At 39.3% G+C, this 17,817-nt stretch overlaps 1 protein-coding gene across 1 annotated transcript; it reads right to left on the bottom strand.

The window, feature by feature from the left end:
• Positions 1-6,703: 6,703 nt before the first annotated feature.
• Positions 6,704-15,557, bottom strand: KRT20 (keratin 20). Its single transcript, XM_065910555.1, has 8 exons — positions 15,168-15,557; positions 12,954-13,036; positions 11,200-11,356; positions 10,701-10,862; positions 10,397-10,522; positions 8,261-8,481; positions 7,308-7,339; positions 6,704-6,801 (listed from the first exon to the last, which is right to left on the bottom strand). The coding sequence occupies exons 1-8, from the start codon at positions 15,555-15,557 to the stop codon at positions 6,704-6,706; spliced, it is 1,269 nt and encodes a 422-aa protein (XP_065766627.1).
• Between the last annotated feature and the right edge of the window lie 2,260 nt (positions 15,558-17,817).

The raw sequence follows: 17,817 nt of genomic DNA, 5'->3' as shown, positions 1-17,817 counted from the left end.
GCATTCTCTGCACTGCGCAGTGTCTTATGCATGGGGTAAAGCAGTGAGTGATTGCTGAGTGGGTAAATTAATGAATACTTCTTCCTAAACTTTAAGCTTCTTAAAGTTCTTCCCTCATATCTCCTATTTGTTTCCTTTTGAAAACTCAGTATGAGCCATCTGATCATGATCTAGTCTATCTTCTAATAGAATTTAGTGTCATAAACAGTTGTAAAATTCACTGGGAGAAATGGGGAACAAATGCATTTTCCAGATTGATACTGGAATTTGAGTTTCCAAGGATTTAAAAATCTTGTCATTAGGTTGTTGCATTTTTTTTTCTGATTCAATAAGAAGACCTCTTAAACACTGAAAATACTCTTCTTAAAAAAAGAAAATCCTTTTACTGCACACCATTGGATCTTAGTTCCTCTTAGTTCCTTGACACTGGAAGCATGAAGTCTTAACCACTGGACCACTAGGGTATTCCCTGAAAAATGCTATTTTTGAGTAAAATATGATACTAGTAATATTTCCAGCAGATCTTCCTTTACAGAAAATTTGACCTTAACAAACTCTGAAATCAGAAGCCTTGTCTGACAGTTCACTACTGCCAACTTTGTTAGCATATATATATAACCCAGTTGCTCTTTTTGTTATTGAAATTGTATCAATGTTCATACATTCAACCCCTGGACCCCCAAATATCCAGATATTGTCTGAATATTATCTGGCTCTGATTCCAACCTCTCTGAAGCTAAGGTTCTTCAATTCTGTGAACACTCCTGTGACTAGCTGGATCTACCTGTGCACACTAGTTGATTTGGGGGCAAATCAGAGGGGTTCCACTTGAAGACCATGTCAGACCTCTAGAGGGAGCACCCAATGTCAATTCTCACAAATGGAAGGATCTTGTGACCCTCTTTATACTTTCCTAGGGACAGGGATTGATGAACTCCTACTGTATTGTAGTGAAATCCTACTACAACTTCCTTTTACCTTTTTATAGGAGAGACATATGCCAAGGACATATTTTCTCCCAACCTAGACACATCACAAAGAGCAAGCTAGTGGGATGCCTAAATAAAGGATTTTTTAAGCAAGAAATTTGCAGAAATTGTATGTTCTCCTTCATAATAGATATAGAAAGGATGCAGCAATCCAAAGAAGATTCAGCTTGAAGAGAGGGGCCATCATCCAGCCATTTGTTTCATTTCTTGAGAGAATGGAAACTTGTTAAGTTGAAATGTCAGGGGTCCCAGTTTCATACGGAGATTTTTACCAAGAATTCCATTCATCTATGTTACCAGCACTTTGTCCGAGCTTGTCTTTTTTGAATCGTTAGTAGTTATTGTATAGTTATGATGTTCTAGACAGTGGGCAGGTGAACTACAGACATTATTTTTAACCTTCGTGGCAACCTCTTAAGATGGTAAATTTTACCCCATTTTACAGATGAGCAGTCTGAGGGTGAGGATGTTAAGTGGCTTATTTAAGGCCACACAGCCAGGAGATGACCAACACAGGATCTGGGGCTGCAGATAGACAGACAACACAACCCTGCCTCTAACAGTGAAAACAAAAAGGACAGAGGGTCACTCTGACCCCCAAATTGTAAAACTAGGTTTCTGCCCTGCCCACCAACCAGGAGTTTTAGTTCTTTTCCTTTTCAAAATTGAACTTCATTTCTCAGTGTTTAGCATGAGACCCAACGATTTACTCTTTAAGGTTTGCAAGAAATGGCATCACACGTGAAATCCTGCAAACCTATAGGCGAATGTGTTTTTACTTATACTTTTTGAAATGTAACCACATCTCCAGAGATCTTATGAAGTACTAGTTAAATGACAGCCCCCCAAAACAGAGTGATTCCATTTTTTGGCCCTGGAAATGAAAGCAAATATTACTTGCTTACAGAGTCAGAAGGAATGTGCCAAATTCTGAGCTATAACTTAGTGATATCACATAAAATGGAAATATGATTTACTTGAATTTTTGAACTTGGAAACAATTTTGTGCGTAAATGTATACTTTCTAAATCTCATGCCTATATATAAAATGTAAATAATTTGGTTCAATGTATAACATTGTTTACACATATACCTTTGTGTTTTTATACATATTATATATTATCCTAGACTGAAAGCTTCTCAGGTGAGTTTTATATCTAATTCATTTTTTTATCCTGAATCTTAGCCTACTGTTTGCTAAACTTCATTCTTGCATACTTGGAGTTATTGCACTTGAAAGAACTTAATCCTTAATATATTTGAATCTGTCATTTAAAATTTATTTCACTTGAAAAAGACTTTGCTCTAATTTACTGATATGCTTTGACCAAGATTTATTCTGAATCCAGTTGTGAATGGGGAGCAACTTCAGAAGTGGAAAAGAGAAATATTTCTTCTTCAGTGGATTTTTTTTGTAGGGGGAGGGAGGGATAAGTTAAATAATTAGGCCTCTATTTTAGAGAATTTTTTTTCTTGGCTACACAACATATCATGTGGGGTCAGGGTTTCCTGACCAGGGATCAAACCCACACCCCCTCCATTGGCAATGCAGAGTCTCAACCACTCCCTCAATTCCCATCAGGGAATTTCATATTTTAGAGTTTTTAGAAGTGCAAGTAACTTTTCTGACAGCTGTAAAAATATAGGAAGGTGGAAATGTATAAAATGGGGTTGTTGGCAAAAATGAGGCACGGGGGAAAATGACTACAACCAAGGTGAACTGTTCAAAAGAATTATGTCTCCATTTTTTGGTAGAGTTTAGGAATATTAAAAATAAGAACAATTATTGACATGGCATTTGTAAATCTTTAGATTTTATTCAGTAGAATGTGTGCTCATCTTATGTCAGATTGGTTAGTTTCCTAGTCTTTGACTGCAGAATTTCATCCTGAGTTCTTTCTCTTAAAGACAGACCTTTCACTTTGTGCAATTCACTGATCACTTGGTCTGTAACGGTTTTTCTTTTTTGGTCCATAACACCTTTTCTTTTTGCTTTGAATAACATTTTATCCTATCAGTGAGTGAAAGAATATTGAATTACTGATATAGAATGCTGTGCTTTTGAGATGAGGATGAACAAGAATCCTAGTGGTCATGATTGAGGTTGATTTCTGGATTTTAGAGCTCAGTGGTTCTCAAAAGCAGGGGAGGATTGTACATGGTAAAAAAGAGAAGTAGGAAGATAAAATAATACCCTGGTAAGGTGAATTTTGGAAGTGAGTCTAGGAGAGAAAAGGGAAATTAAAAAATAGAAATCACTGAAAGTGAAAGTTGCTCAGTCATGTCCAACTCTTTGTGACCCCATGGACTATACTGTCCATGGAATTCTCTTGGCCAGAATACTGGAATGGGTAGCAGTTCCCTACTCCAGGGGATCTTCCCAACCCAGGGATCGAACCCAGGTCTCCCATGTTGCAGGCGGATTCTTTACCGTCTGAGCCATGAGGGAAGCCTGTCCCTTCTCCAGGGGATCCTCCCGATCCAGGAATCAGTCTGGGGTCTCCTGCATTGCAGGCAGATTCTTTACCAGCTGAGCTACCAGGGAGCCCAATGCCTTAAGTTGGAATTGTTATTTGAGGGTGTAATCAGGTACCTGAGACCACTCCCAAGTGAGTGAGAGTGAGAGCAGAGGGTATCCTCAGGTAAAGTTTTGATTTTATATCATTTCATTTTTTTCTTCTTCTTATATGTTGTAAAGACTCTGTGTGGAAATAATCCCGAAAGCCCAGGAAAAAAAAACGTTCTCTCCACCCTAACTTCACCTCTAGGGATTCTCTCTGTGTTGGATAGCTTCATGTCTGCACTGACGATTTCATATAAAGTCACAAAACACATTGATGATAATTCTAATGTGTGATGAAGAGGCCTGTATTTACCAACTACGAACCTGCTCTGGATCTGTATACTTGTCAGAAATAGGATTGTCCTGTTCTGGTTCTTAGCTCCTGTAAGAAGTATGTAGGTAGATACAGAGATTAGTGCTTAGCTTTCGCACAGTTGCTACTGGTAGAACTGGAGGTAGAACCGTCTGGTTCCACAAGTATGTATGGTCTCATCTACTTTCTTTGAAAGATTACTTGGAAGAAACTAGAGTTAGACCAAAAGGCAAGGATTGATCTTCATTTTTTATGATAGGAAATTGAGTCAAAAATAATAGTCCCCCCCCCAAAAAAAATAATAGTCCCACCTCTTTTTAAACAAAGCATCATTATTGTTATATGACAATGTCTGTGCCTAGTGAATTTCAAAAGCATGTCCTGTAAGTTTTTTATTAATTAGACTCACAATGTCAGATATTTGTATGTTAGAGCTTCAGACTCTTCTGGAATGTGTCTCAGGACGTGAAAAAGAATTCACTTCTAAATATTCTTAACATCTTTAAAAGTAATTTACTAACTAAAGTGACTTGGAAAGAAATTAAGAAATGAGAAAGAAACGTCTTTACTACTTTGAAAAGTAATAGATTGAGAAGGGATGAGAATAATATCTTTTTTGACAATGGGTGTGCTGAATCAAATCTTGTGTGTGATGTAAGCTGGACATTTGTGATAATTGGATGTTTTAAGTGTCTGGCTAGTGAAAAATGACAATTAGTAAATGACAAAACAACTAAGGATAGGCATTCATGTCAAGTGTGACTCAATAAGTGTTTGTCAATGTAATTAGTTGCTGAAAAAGATATGATGACTTTAGACAAACAGCTCTGAGTTCAATCTTGCTCTGTTACTTGGTGACTGTGACTTTGGGAAAGTACTTATTTTGTGTCTTCATATATAATTCTCATTTGTCCTTATGTGTAAAATGGGAGTGATATGGTAGGTCAAACCAGGTAAAATTGCTATTTCTGAAGGTCAAAGATGATCATATATTGGCAAGTTCATATGATTCAATCCAATCCCCTCTACCTCACAGGTAGAAGACTTTAATTGTAAAGATTAAATGGGAAAAAAAAAAGATTAAATGGGAAAGGCATATAGAATGTTGGCACATTGTTTAGCTCATAGTAAGTGCTCAGTAAATGGTAGATATTACTGTTCTAAGTGAATCACATTATTATTTTCAATATAATCACTCAAAATCCTATTTATTTATAAATGTGAATATTAAAATTTAAATTTGAGCTATCCATTTACTAGAATACAATGATAGAGGGCAAATTAATTTTTTCCTGGAAACATTTGCAAGGCAGTTATTACAAAAATGCAAATTTAGTGAAATTTAGAATTTAGAAGTCTCACTAGAATACAATATGTGAACTTTCATCTCTGGTTTCTTTCACTTAGTATCATGTTTTTAAGGTTCATCCATGTTGTAGCGTGTCAGTACTTCAATTCCTTTTTATTGCAGAATACTGTTCTACCGTGTGGCTTCCTCAGAGGATCAGTGGTAAAGTACCCTCCTGCCAATGCAGGAGACACAGGAGTCAGAGGATTTGATCTCTGGGTCGGGAAGATCCCCTGAAGGAAGGCATGGCAACCCACTTCAGTATTTTTGCCTGGAGAATCCCGTAGACAGAGGAGCCTGGCGGGCTACAATCCATAGAGTCACAAAGAGTCAGACATGACTGCAGGGACTGAGCTCGCAAGCACTGTTCTATTGCTGAGATAGACGACCTTTTGTGTATCTGTTCATCAGTTGATGGGTGGCATTTGAGTTGTTTCCATTTTGGGGCTGTTATAAATAATGCTGCTATGAACATTTGTATACAAAAGAACACATTGTATGTTTCCATTTATATGGAATGTCCAGATTAGGCAAATCCATAGAGGGAGAAAGTGGATTAGTGGTTTTCAGAGGTTGAGGGGAAGAGGATTGGAGTGACTGCCGAAGGAGCTTCTTTTTGGAGTGATGAAAATGCTCTAAGATTAGATAGTGGTGATGGCTGCACGACTCTGTGAACATACTAGAGACAGCTGAATCGCATACTTTAAAAGAAGTAATTTTATGGTGTGAATTATACTTCATTAAAACTACTATTAAAAAATAGTGAGAAACATTTCATAACATACAATTACCACATAAAGAAAGAGAGCACCCGATGATGATTTATGCAGTTTATTATCATAAGGAGAAGCATTCTGCCTTGAGAAAGGTTTTGCTAATTTTGCTTTTAATCTACTCCCATTTCAAGCATAATGTGCTCTATTCTTACTCTGCTCAGCGTTTATGATTGGAATTTGACTCTCAAATTATTCAGAGCCGAGTTGAGTTTTAAAGACAGTCAAGACTATGAGAGGGGAAGCAAATATAATTTAAAGCTAGCAGAATTATACTGATATTAAAAATTCAGTGAAATTAATCAAGAAATTGACTCAAGAATCCAGGAAACCCTGAAAGGAGATTTTTGCAGTTCAGAAATGGGAGGTGTTAGAGAGGTTCATTTGTAGTTTGCATAGCCTCCTCTGCTTTGTAAGCTTTAGTAATGAGATTAGGTGGTCTATAGCTTGTGATTAATGCATTTTGTGTTAAAGGTGGCAGTAATGATATTTTAAATATCCCAGTGATCACTGGATTTCATTTTTGCAGGCAATTCGCAGCTTCTCTGAGTAAAACATTTATATTCAATTACAGAGACTGGTAAATGAACTCCCTTCTCCCCCCTCTAATCACCAAGAAGCATTAATAGTGGTTTCTGATGCCACTTTCTTGAAGGGAGCAAAAGCTATAGCTACATTTCTTTCAAAACCTCAGCAGCATCACCTTCTGCCAGTCCTTCATATACTTTCTTCCACTTCTTTGACTTCAGATGACACAACCTTGCCATCCACTACTTCTTGCACGACTGTCTTAATCTTCCTGGTTTTCTTTATCTCTGAATTGAGATTTAAATATAAAATGTTAATTCAGACCCAAGACTCTGCTATTTTAGAATACTCAGCTTTAAATTATTATTTTATATGTATTTCCTTCTTTTAGAAAGGAGTTGAACCCATTCTTTTTCTGAAATGATCTTAAGTCCATTTTCTAAATAAATGTGAAAAATTTACTACTCTCCCCACTCCCCACAAAAGAAATATGTCATATTGAATTAAGTAAAATGCACATTTTCATCTTGTTTTTCTCTTTTAGGATCTTAGGATGTCTCAGGACAGTAATAATAGCCTGGGCCAAGAAAATCACCCCATCAAGGGGAATGTGAGAAATTTCCCATATGGAGGGTTTCTTTATATGATATGCCCCGTTTTCAGAATCCCTAAGGTGATATCTGTTTACTTAAAAGCTGACTTTCCTTTACTTTTCACCAGTGGCAGGTAAGTGGTAAACTACTGAGTGAGAATTCAGTCTTATAGGAAGTGTGTAAGAATTTAGAATACTTACCTGTGTCATCCAGAGCGCTTAACTGATATTCTCTAGTTTTAAGAAAAGGAAAAAAAAAAGAGAAAAACAGAAAAATGTGTTATTGCCTTTTTGCAAATGAAATGCTCTCCTGCCTGTTCTGCTTTAAAATAAAGTCTGAGTGATGTGTGTTTTACTAGTTTCTATTTTTCCCCGCTTTGCAATACTTGCTCCTTCAAGCTGGAGTGTCTTACTTTTTAACTTGAAAAATCCATAGCTTCAGAAATGACTGGTTTAACATACACTAGGGATCTTTAATTACTAGAGGTTTCTGTAATTAAAATAACAAAATTACGAAGGCAGTTTACATCTTGTTGCCTTTCGTGGGGGTGGTATTTGAAGATGGTTTCTGCTACCGCACTGATGATTCCTCAGACTAGTTCCCACAGACCTCTGTGGCCTGTTTTTCAATTCATGATCTTGCAATGAGAACTCTGAAAAGTTATAGTGCTTTCACATGGAACTCTGCTCAATGTTATGTGGCAGCCTGGATGGGAGGGCAGTTTGGGGGAGAATGGATACATGTATACATATGGCTGAGTCCCTTCAGTTGTTCACCTGAAGCTATGACAACATTGTTAATCGACTATACCCCAATAAAAAATAAAAAGTTTTAAAAAAAGTTATAGTGCTTTCAATTATGTATTAATCATAAAAATTAACACAAGCATATCTGTATCAGATTTGCTTAACCATCTTCTATCTCAGTCCTACAACATGACCTTAAATACAAAGGATCAGTATTTTTTTGGGGGGTGTGCATACTGGTGGGTAAATTTTTGTTTTGTTGGTGTTGTTGGTGGGGTTGTGTGTAGTTGTTTTTCTGCTAGGGATTACACTGGTGCTGGGGAAGAGTGACAGAGTTTAAGGTATGGACATTAAAATAGAATAGCAGATAGACATCGACGCATATCCTCTGATTCTAAGAGCCTTACTTGACATCTTCTCCTTCCAGAAGACGGCGGTAGGTAGCAATTTCCTGCTCAAGCCGGATCTTTATGTCAAGGAGGATATTATATTCATGGATCTGGCGTTCTGTGTCCGTCCGAACCTGCACCAGTTGGCCCTCGAGAGAGTTTAGCTGTGCCTGGATTACGGCCAAGTGGCTACTATAACGAGCATTGGTCTCCTCTAGTGTACGCTCCAAAGCTTCTTTCTATGAGCACAAGAAAAAGTGGATGTTTCTTATTTGAGGACCTGATTTAAGAGGTGTCTCAATGTTAATTTCTCTTGAGAAGAATTCTTTTATCTAGTCATTGTGGGAATCATGCATATTTCTAGCTTTATCTCTCACTTTTTCCAACTAGGCAGTCTCAGCCAGTCATCAGGGATCACTGGCTGTTCAGGTTTTTGTTTGTTTATTTGAGTTTGCACTCACTGTTGTCTTACTATGGTATATATGTTTTTGTTCTCTGTATTTGCTTCTTCTCACTGTGATTTGTAGTGCCTTTCCATAAGGAGGATTGGACTTGCTAAACCTGTTGATGGTAGGCTTGGTTATGTGAGTTTCTTTGGTTAATGAAATGCAAGTGAAGCTGACTAATGCATTTTATGAGGAGACAGCTTTAAGAGCTATCACATGGCCTAGCTAGTGCCCCTTTCCTTCTGGCACAACACTGGCATGTCCACTTACCCTGGAGTGGAAATGTCATAGAGCAGAGCTGAAGCCAGCCCATGATGGATGTAGTGTTGTTACAGGGAAGAACAAAATCTTGTTGGATCTGTTTCTTTTACTTTAACCTTTGCTTTCTGTTGTTTTTGTTCACTGTCTTATACATAATGGCCTGCCTCTGGGAACTATGCCTCTCTGCCTGAATGTTAAATCAAAGTACCTTTGCTTAAGGAAACATCCTTATCCTGTCCACCTGTTGTGGTTTAGACACTAAGTAGTGTCTCTTGCAAGTGCAAGTGACTCTCGCAACCCCATGGACTCTAGCTTGCTAGGCTCCTCTGTCCATGGGATTCTCCAGGCAAGGATACTAGAGTGGGTTGCCATTTCTCTCCCCAGAGGATCTTCCTGACCCAGGGATCAAACCCAGGTCTCCTGCATTGCAGGAAGTTTCTTTACTGACTTCCCTGGTGGCTCAGATTGTAAAGAGTCTGCCTGCAATGCGGGCAAGACTACAAAACTACTTAGCTACAAGGGAAGCCCTGTCCACCTGTAAATGACTACAAGAAAGAAGAAATTAACCGCCTCCCTGAGGCTAAACATTCCAGGAGATATTTGTAAGACTTGTGACCCTTTTTATTTGGTTTCCTCACCTCCTCCCCATCTCTGTTTTATGAAAGAAACTGGCATCCAGACCCCAATGCGATGGTTATTTTGAGACATTAGTCTGCCATCTTCTCAGTCTGCCAGCTTTCCAAATAAAGTCTTTATTCCTTGTCTCAACACCTGGAATCTGATTTATTGACTTGTTGTGTGGTGAGTAGGGTGAGCTTGGACTGAGTAACACCGTCATCCTAAGCCATTGTGATTCGAAGGTTGTTACCACAACATAGGACTTCCCCCATGGCTCAGACAGTAGAGTGTCTGCCTACAATGCGGGAGACCTGGGTTCAACCCCTGGGTTAGGAAGATCTCCTCTAGAAGGAAATGGCAGCCCACTTCAGTATTCTCGCCTGGAAAATCCCTTGGATGGAGGAGCCTGGTAGGCTACAGTCGATGGGGTCGCAAAGACTCGGACACTGCTGAGCCACTTCACTTTCACCACAACATAATTCATCGTGAGCTGACTGATATGCTTAGCCTGGAATGTCTTGACCCCTCTTCTCCAATTAAAAATTGCACCTTACTCTTTCCAATCTACTTTAAATGCCACTTTTCCTGTGGCATCCTCCAACTCTACTTTGGTCTCTGCATTCTTGCAGTGTCTTGTCCTTTACTTTGACTTCTTTCTGTCTTTTCATTATCATCACATTCATTATCAAACACATCATTTGATGTGTTTCCCTTACTGCTCTGCAAAGGGAGGGATTATTTTTTATAGGTATTTGCATTTCCAGAGTTCCTGATACAGGTGCTTAGTAAACACACGCCCCGTGAGAGTTGACAGTTCGATGTGCTTTACCATGCTGAGAAGGGACTGGAGTTCTATTTCCAGGAGCTGGTAGGTGTGCCTCTGCTCTTTTATTTGATCCTTGGTTCCTTTTAACTCTTCAGTGCTCACTATGACTTGCTTTTGCAGATCATTAATCTAAAGTTCCAAAATGAAAAAAAAAAAATAAGGAATGAAAGAAAGAAAATAAGGAATAAAGGGAGGAAAGAATGGAGGGAGGGGTGGAGGGAGAAAGGAAGGAAGGAAGGAAATGAGTTATCTGTTTTTGGAAGACAGCTTCCTCACATTTGCTTATCCATTAGAATTATGCTCTTACCTGTATCTCAAACTGTTCTTTGGCTTTCTGAAGGTTCTCCTGGGCCATGGCATCATATTTCTGCCTCATTTCATTCATGATGGCACTGAGGTTCAGGCTTGGAGCAGCATCCACCTCTACATTTACATTGTTGCCCAGATGAGCACGTAGGCCCCTCACTTCCTATGGGGGTGAAAATTCCAATTGATTATAGTCTGAAGTACATTCTCAGATGAGGCTATGCAGAAAAGACATAGTAAGTCTTAAGGCTTCTTTCCTTGAGGACGAGTAATAGAGAAAGAAAACAACTTAGTTAAGGCTTATTATGGTCCAGAGACTGCTCCAAGTCATTTAAACCTGGCAGCAGCCTCATTGAAAAGATGTTAAGGCTCATATCTATCTCGTTGTCATCTTTTTCACCACCACCACAATCACCACATCCTCCTATTTTTCCTCCTCCTCCACATTATTATTAGAGCCATTCTATCATTTCCAACACTGCTTCTGAATATTTTCTCACCTCCTCATGTTCTTTTTGGAGAACATGCAGGTCTTTAGTCAGCTCTTCAATTTGAATCTCCAAGTCTGCCTTTGTTAGAATTAAGTCATCAAAGACCCTTTTCAGGCCATTAAGATCAGCCACCACTGTTTGGCAAATCCCCTGCTCAGCTTCATACCTGTGAATTAAGTAGTAAGGAGAGATGATTGAGTTCTTCTTAAGCCATTATAGAAGAGATGATCTTAAAATGATAATAAGATCAATATTTATGTGGTATAAGAGATCAGTTTCAATACATCATTGTGTGTCTATACATTTGAAAATGTTCTGGAGAACTTTGAACTCAGATCGTTTGCTTCATAAGTGTAGTCTCTGTGATTTGGAGTGATTGGTAAAATAACCACTCTGAAATTACTTTTAAAATTTCCTAAATTCTGGAATATATTGTTTTAAAAGTTAAAAAATTGCTCTAATTACTGTGTTAGCAAAGGATTCACATTATCAATATTAAATAATTGTTAGTAGAAACAGACTCACAGACTTAGAGAATGAATTTATGGTTGCCAGGGGTGAAGATGAGGGGAAGGAATAGTTAGGGAGTTTGGAATCGACATGTACCTTGCTGTGTTTAAAATGGATACCTAACAAGTTCCTACTTGTTGGTTAGCACAGAGAACTCTGCTGAATGTTATGTGGTAGCTTGGATGGGAGGGGAGTTTGGGGGGAGAATGGATATATGTATATGTATGGCTGAATCCCTTTCCTGTCCACCTGAAACCATCATAACATTGTTAATTGGCTACACTCCAATATAAAATAAAAAGTTAAAAAAAGTTAACTAAAAAATGATTAGTTAGATTTACTTAATGAATGCACATGTCTGGTTTATTTTTATTACTTTGTAAAAAGATGCATCCAAAATGAATTATCTTCTATCATCTTATATATTCCCAATTTTATTAAAATAGTAAACTTTAAGAAATGATAATGCAATGAGACTCCCAGATGCTGACTGGAATTAATGAACTTTTACTGCTTTAATTTCCAGATCTGCTTTCTCATTTCTTTCTTTTTGACCCCTTATTGCATTATAATGCTGCACTTTTAAACCACAAAAGGCTCTTCAGTGCCAATGTGTTGTACAAATTCAGGACGAGGAAGCCCTAGTGTGGAAGCAGCTATGAGGAACAGCTCTGATCGCATGTAATGTGATGTGACTACAAGAAAGTGAACACAACTTGAACTGCTTTAGTCAACCTGGTTCTTTGGCTGGTCAGACCTTACTGTAAAACACTATCAAACTGGAAGGATTAAGAGTCACCCCTGGAACTTTGGTCATTTACTTGAAGGAACATGGATGACTCAGAGAATCACTAAGAGTAGATAAATGACCCTCTTTAGATAACAGAAGGGAACAGGCAGAAGGGAAGTTGTAAACTGCCTTCCTATTACTCCAAAGGGCAGAATTAGTTTCAGCAGGTGAAAAGGTAGAACTAAAAAGAACGTTCTAGGAATCAGAGCTGACCAAGGAGAAGAGTAGTAATTACTGGAGGTGTTCATTTACACTCTGGGTGACCATATCTTAGGACTATGGGAGGAGAAGTCCAGTCCTGATGATAGATCAGAAAGCTTCTAACACCCTTTTAACTCCAGGGCTCTGATACTATTCAGTGGGAGCTCCTTTGCCAATAGCGCTGTGGGGAGTCAAGTATCATGAAGGACCACTGAAAGGCCCTCCTTTTCAGGAAGTGTCAGCATGGTATCAGAGAACCTACTTCAGCCTGAAGTCCTCGATAGCCAGTTTAGCATTATCAATTTGCAGGACACATCGAGCATTCTGCAGTTGAGCATCTTTAATCTGGAAAATACACCAGAAAGAGTGACATTTTCAACTGGACAGAAGTCTAAAATGATTGAGTTGATCCTCAGATACAGCCTTTCTTGTACTGAAGACGATGTTCATCTCAAGGATTGCTACATGAAAATAGAAAGGAGAAATATTGGGTTGGAGCTTTAACACAATAGATTCATAAAATGCAGCTTGAGTCCTGAGGATTTGGTCAGTTTCCTTATGACTTTACAAATGAAGAGCTTAATTCAACTTGAGCCATCAGACCTTACTGAGAGCCTTGTCTTTGATGTTCCTGCTTAGAACCTTCGTCTTAGCCCCTTTCTCTTGGTGAATTCTTCCCTCCTCTCAGCCTCGACATCATTGCTTCAAGGAAGACTTCACTGGTTTCCTCACAACAGAGCTGGATGAAGTGCCTGTGCTTTCACAGCCCCACATAGCCCTCCCTTTATCCTTCCACGTGGGACAATGTTGCCTTTGTCCAGATTTGTTTCCCCCTAAAGCACCTTAGGGCTTCCCCGGTGGCTCAGATGGTAAAGAATCTGCCTGCAACGTGAGAGACCTGGGTTTGATCCCTGGGTTGGGAAGATCCGCTGGAGGAGGGCATGGCAACCGACTTCAGTGTTCTTGGCTGGAGAATCACCATGGACAGAGGAGCCTGGAGGGCTACAGTCCACGGGGTCTCAAAGAGTTGGACATGACTGAGTGACTCAGCACAGCACACAAGTCACATTATGTTCACCATCATATTCCCCAGGGCCAGCACTTAGTGTCTGCTAAATACTGGCTGAATGAATGCACACTTGCTATGGGGTGTCAACTTGTGTAGGTGCTGGGGCTACTTGATGGCAAAGACCCTGATCTTAAGAAGTGGTTACCTAGCGGGTGAATCCTCTAAGATGCATATAGATCAGAAGTCTGCTTGTTAAAGATGCTACAAAGGCATGTCTCTTTCAATAGATCTAGTCCTGGAGAGAGCGGTCTTCTTTCGTATAATGGGCCTGCTCAGGGAAACGGAACATTTGGCTGTGCCTATGTGTTTAGGATGGCCTGAAATAGCTTCACAAACGTGAATCATGCAATGGCTGGGGGAGAATGGTTGGCTGATTTTGAATATTTTAGTGGGAGCCTGAGAAAAATGAGCTGTTGGCAGAGGGGCAATTTAAACACCTTTGCCTTCACATCCCTACAGTTCCAGAAATCCCAAAATAACTTCCTGTAGAATCAGAATCAAATTGCACTGATGTTTAATATAATGCAAGAAAAGAGAGACTTACTGGCAAGTAAGTGGCCTTTGCTCTAAAGAAAGAGGAATGTTAAAATAGAAATGAAAATGAAAGGAACAATTTTCTTGATTAAATATGGAGTAAGTATTCTGTGTCACATTTAACATCTTCAGTTAGGAGCAAAGTCTTCTTTTATTCACATTATTGATAAAATGGAGTGCTCCACCTTTCTGGTATGACATGGGAGCTGGTATGATTGCAATAAATTTGAATTGGGGCAATAAAACATTTTATGACTGTTGAAGTAGTTTCTGAACTGCTTGGTGATGATGATCAGATTATTAAACATTTTAAAAGCATTTTAAAACCCAGATATCATTTAGACCTATGCCCCATCCCCATTACCACCTTGAATAATTTCATCATTGAAATTTATGATCCAGTATTCTGACACTTGTGGAGCTTCCCTGGTGGCTCAGACGGTAAAGATTCTGCCTGTAATGCAGGATACTCAGGTTCAATCCCTGGGTTGGGAAGATCCCCTGGAGGAGGGTATATTCATTTGGAGGGCAACCTGCTCCAGTATTCTTGCCTTGGAAATCCTATGGACAGAGGAGCCTTGCAGGCTACAGTTCATGGGGTCACAAAGACTGGGACACAACTGAGCGACTAAACACACACACACACACACACACACACATACACAAAGTCATCCTGTTATGTAGTCAGGTTCTCCAGCAATAAGGGTAGATGGCATATACAATATTGCATATAAAAATATGCCACTTTTATAGATCTGGCATTTAAGCCTAATTTGCTTTACAGTGCCCATTTGGACCACCCAACATATATGCCCTTTTTGACGTATGATACACCTGGAGAGTGGAGAAGAAAACAGAGGTATCCTGCCTCACCTGATCCCGCAGCTCTTTGATTTGTTCCAGATAGGCACTGTGGTCCCGACTGGTGCTAGGCGTGTTGGTTTCATACCAATGCTTGATCTGCAGTTCAAGGTGGGAGTTGGACTGCTCCAGTGACCGCACTCTTTCTAGGTAGCTTGCTAGGCGGTCATTTAGGTTCTGCATGGTCATCTTCTCATTGCCAGCAAACAGGTTTCCTCCAGCAGGGTCGCTCCCATAGTTTACCATGTGTCTAGATGTCGAGATGCGGGTGCCGTGGCCTCCAGCACCCCCATACACGCTGGGTGTGATCCCCCTCCTATATATGGAGCTGCTCATGCTGAGCGCAGGGCCCTGGGAGGAGGAACTCAGGCTTCGGTGGAAGCTTCTCTGACTGAAATCCATTGGGGGTTCTAGGAGGAAGCAGCTGTTGTAGCTTCAGGATGGATGGAGCAGAGTCCGTCTCTTGGTAGCAGATGAGCTGACCTTTTATAGAACTCACAGGAGAAACGCCTCCTCCGCTGACATGTCACTTTACGATTGACACCATGGTCCACCTTGCCTTGCCTCTTTTTTCCTCTTTGTACAGCAATCTGTTTAATACCATTTCAGAAATTGCCACTAGAGGCTTTTCTCAGAGGCTTTTTTCAGGAGTGATTTCTTTTTTCAACAGAGGAAACAAAGGGAAACTGGGAAGTATTGTTTTAGCCCTTGCACCTGCCTTGGCACATTTTCTTTCATCCTAACGTACACATAAAGCATATTTGTAATCTCCATGAATAATTTATCTGAAAAGAAAAATGTATGTACATAATAGTAAGTCACACAGTGATAAAAAACAATGTTTAAAAATGAAAAAAATATTCTTCTTTTTGGTGAGAACATTTAAGTTCTACTTTAAAAAAATAAATTTCAATTATACAGTATAGCATTATCAACTACAGTCACCATGTTTTAAATTAGGTCTTCAGAACTTAATCAGAACTTACAACTGAAAATTTGCATTCATTTACCAACCTCTTCTATTTACCTTATCCTTCCACTCTCCAGCCCCTGGTAACTATTTTCCACTCTCTTTTCTATGAGTTTGACTTTTTTTTCTTTAAGGTTCCACATGTAAGTGATACCATGCAGCATTTGTCTTTTTTGGCTATTTCACTTAGCACATTGCTCTCAAGGTCTATCCATGATGTTACGTGTCCTTACATTCTTCATTATCCGTTCATCCATTGATGGACACTTAGGTTTTTCCACATCTTGGCTATTGTGAATAATGCTTCAGTGAACATGAGAGGGCAGATATCCCTGAGACAGTGATTTCATTTCTTTTGAATATATACCCAGAAGTGAAATTGCTGAATCAGAGAGTAGTTTTATTTTTAATTTTTTGAGGAACCTCCATATTGATGTACACAGATGCTGTACCAATTTATATTCCCATCAATAGTGCACCCGTGTTCTCTTTTTCCCACATCCTCACCAGCACCTGTCATCCTGTCTTTTTGATGATAACTATTCTAATAATTATGAGATGATATCTCATTGTGGTTTTGATTTGCATGAGAACAATGGTATGGATAAGTCACTCTTCAGAATCTCTGTTCTATGCTTTTTGGGGGGCTAAGTTTATCCTGTTAAAGAGTCATATTTTATAAGACAATTAAAATACTTCATACAACCACAAAATCTCAAATATTTAAAGCAGGAATAAGACACATACTTTTGGAGATATAATTTAGGGAAATTAATTAAATGAATGTAGGTGGATAGATGATTTTGAAGTCACCCCCCGCCCCAATTGTAATGTCCTAAGACTAAACAAAGCGTTTAACTTTCTCTGTCATTGCCTGGCTTTAGGTCTTCTTCTCTAGAATAGAATAGATACTATAGAGTTTGCGCCTGACCTGGTGAATGGGGGCGTCTCTCTCCCTGGGTGAATTCAGTGTGACACAGTGTGACAGACTCTGCTCCAGCCTTCCTAAAGCTACAGCTGCTCCCTCCTAACATCCTCAGTGGATTTCACCTGCAGGAGCTTCCACAGAAGCTGGATCTTTCCCACACGTCTCCATACTGACAGCATGAGCAGAACAGTTCCAGGCGCAGGAAGGGGTGTGTGCAGTGCCTTGTGGCTGCACCCTGCCTCCACCGTTGGACTGGAAGCCACTGCAGGTGTGCTGACCTCCATACTCATTTGAGCTGGGGGTGTGGTCTCACCAGTGGGGATCCGAGGAACGGAATTTGTTTGCTCCACCTCATTCAAATTCCCTGACCAAAAAAAATTCATACCTCCCCTGAAGCATTTAGATGATTTCCTTCATCACGTTAAATCGAAGGGATTGGAAAAATCACAGAAAAATCTTCATTGATTCAATCCGGATCCTTGAATTGAACTGAGATTTGCATATGATTAAAACAAGCAAGCAAACAAAAAAATAAAAACCTAAGAACAGGCACATGCAAAGTCCCAGCACATTCTTTGTGAAGATTTTGGAATTTACTTGTATTAGTGGCTTGTTTTTGTTGTTGTTTTTTTTTCTCTGAAACCAATAGATTTTTTACTTCTGAAGTTGAATTTTTTTTTGCAAATATCTAAAATAAGATGATACAATATTATTTCTCTCTTATAAACGGTAAACTGCATTTGTTTTCATTGGAGTATAATGGC

The sequence above is a fragment of the Muntiacus reevesi genome, chromosome 18 (assembly GCF_963930625.1).
Source record: "Muntiacus reevesi chromosome 18, mMunRee1.1, whole genome shotgun sequence".
Classification (NCBI taxonomy): Eukaryota; Metazoa; Chordata; class Mammalia; order Artiodactyla; family Cervidae; genus Muntiacus; species Muntiacus reevesi.
This window is presented reverse-complemented; position numbering and strand designations above follow the sequence as displayed.

Coding starts and splice junctions, on each gene's coding strand:
- KRT20 (XM_065910555.1), bottom strand. CDS start 15,557: ATGGATTTCAGTCAGAGAAGCTTCCACCGAAGCCTGAGTTCCTCCTCC. Junction 10,523..10,700: donor AAGAACAGTTTGAGATACAG/GTAAGAGCATAA, acceptor TTGGAACTTTAG/ATTAATGATCTGCAAAAGCA. Junction 6,802..7,307: donor AAGCGCTCTGGATGACACAG/GTAAGTATTCTA, acceptor ATCTCAATTCAG/AGATAAAGAAAACCAGGAAG.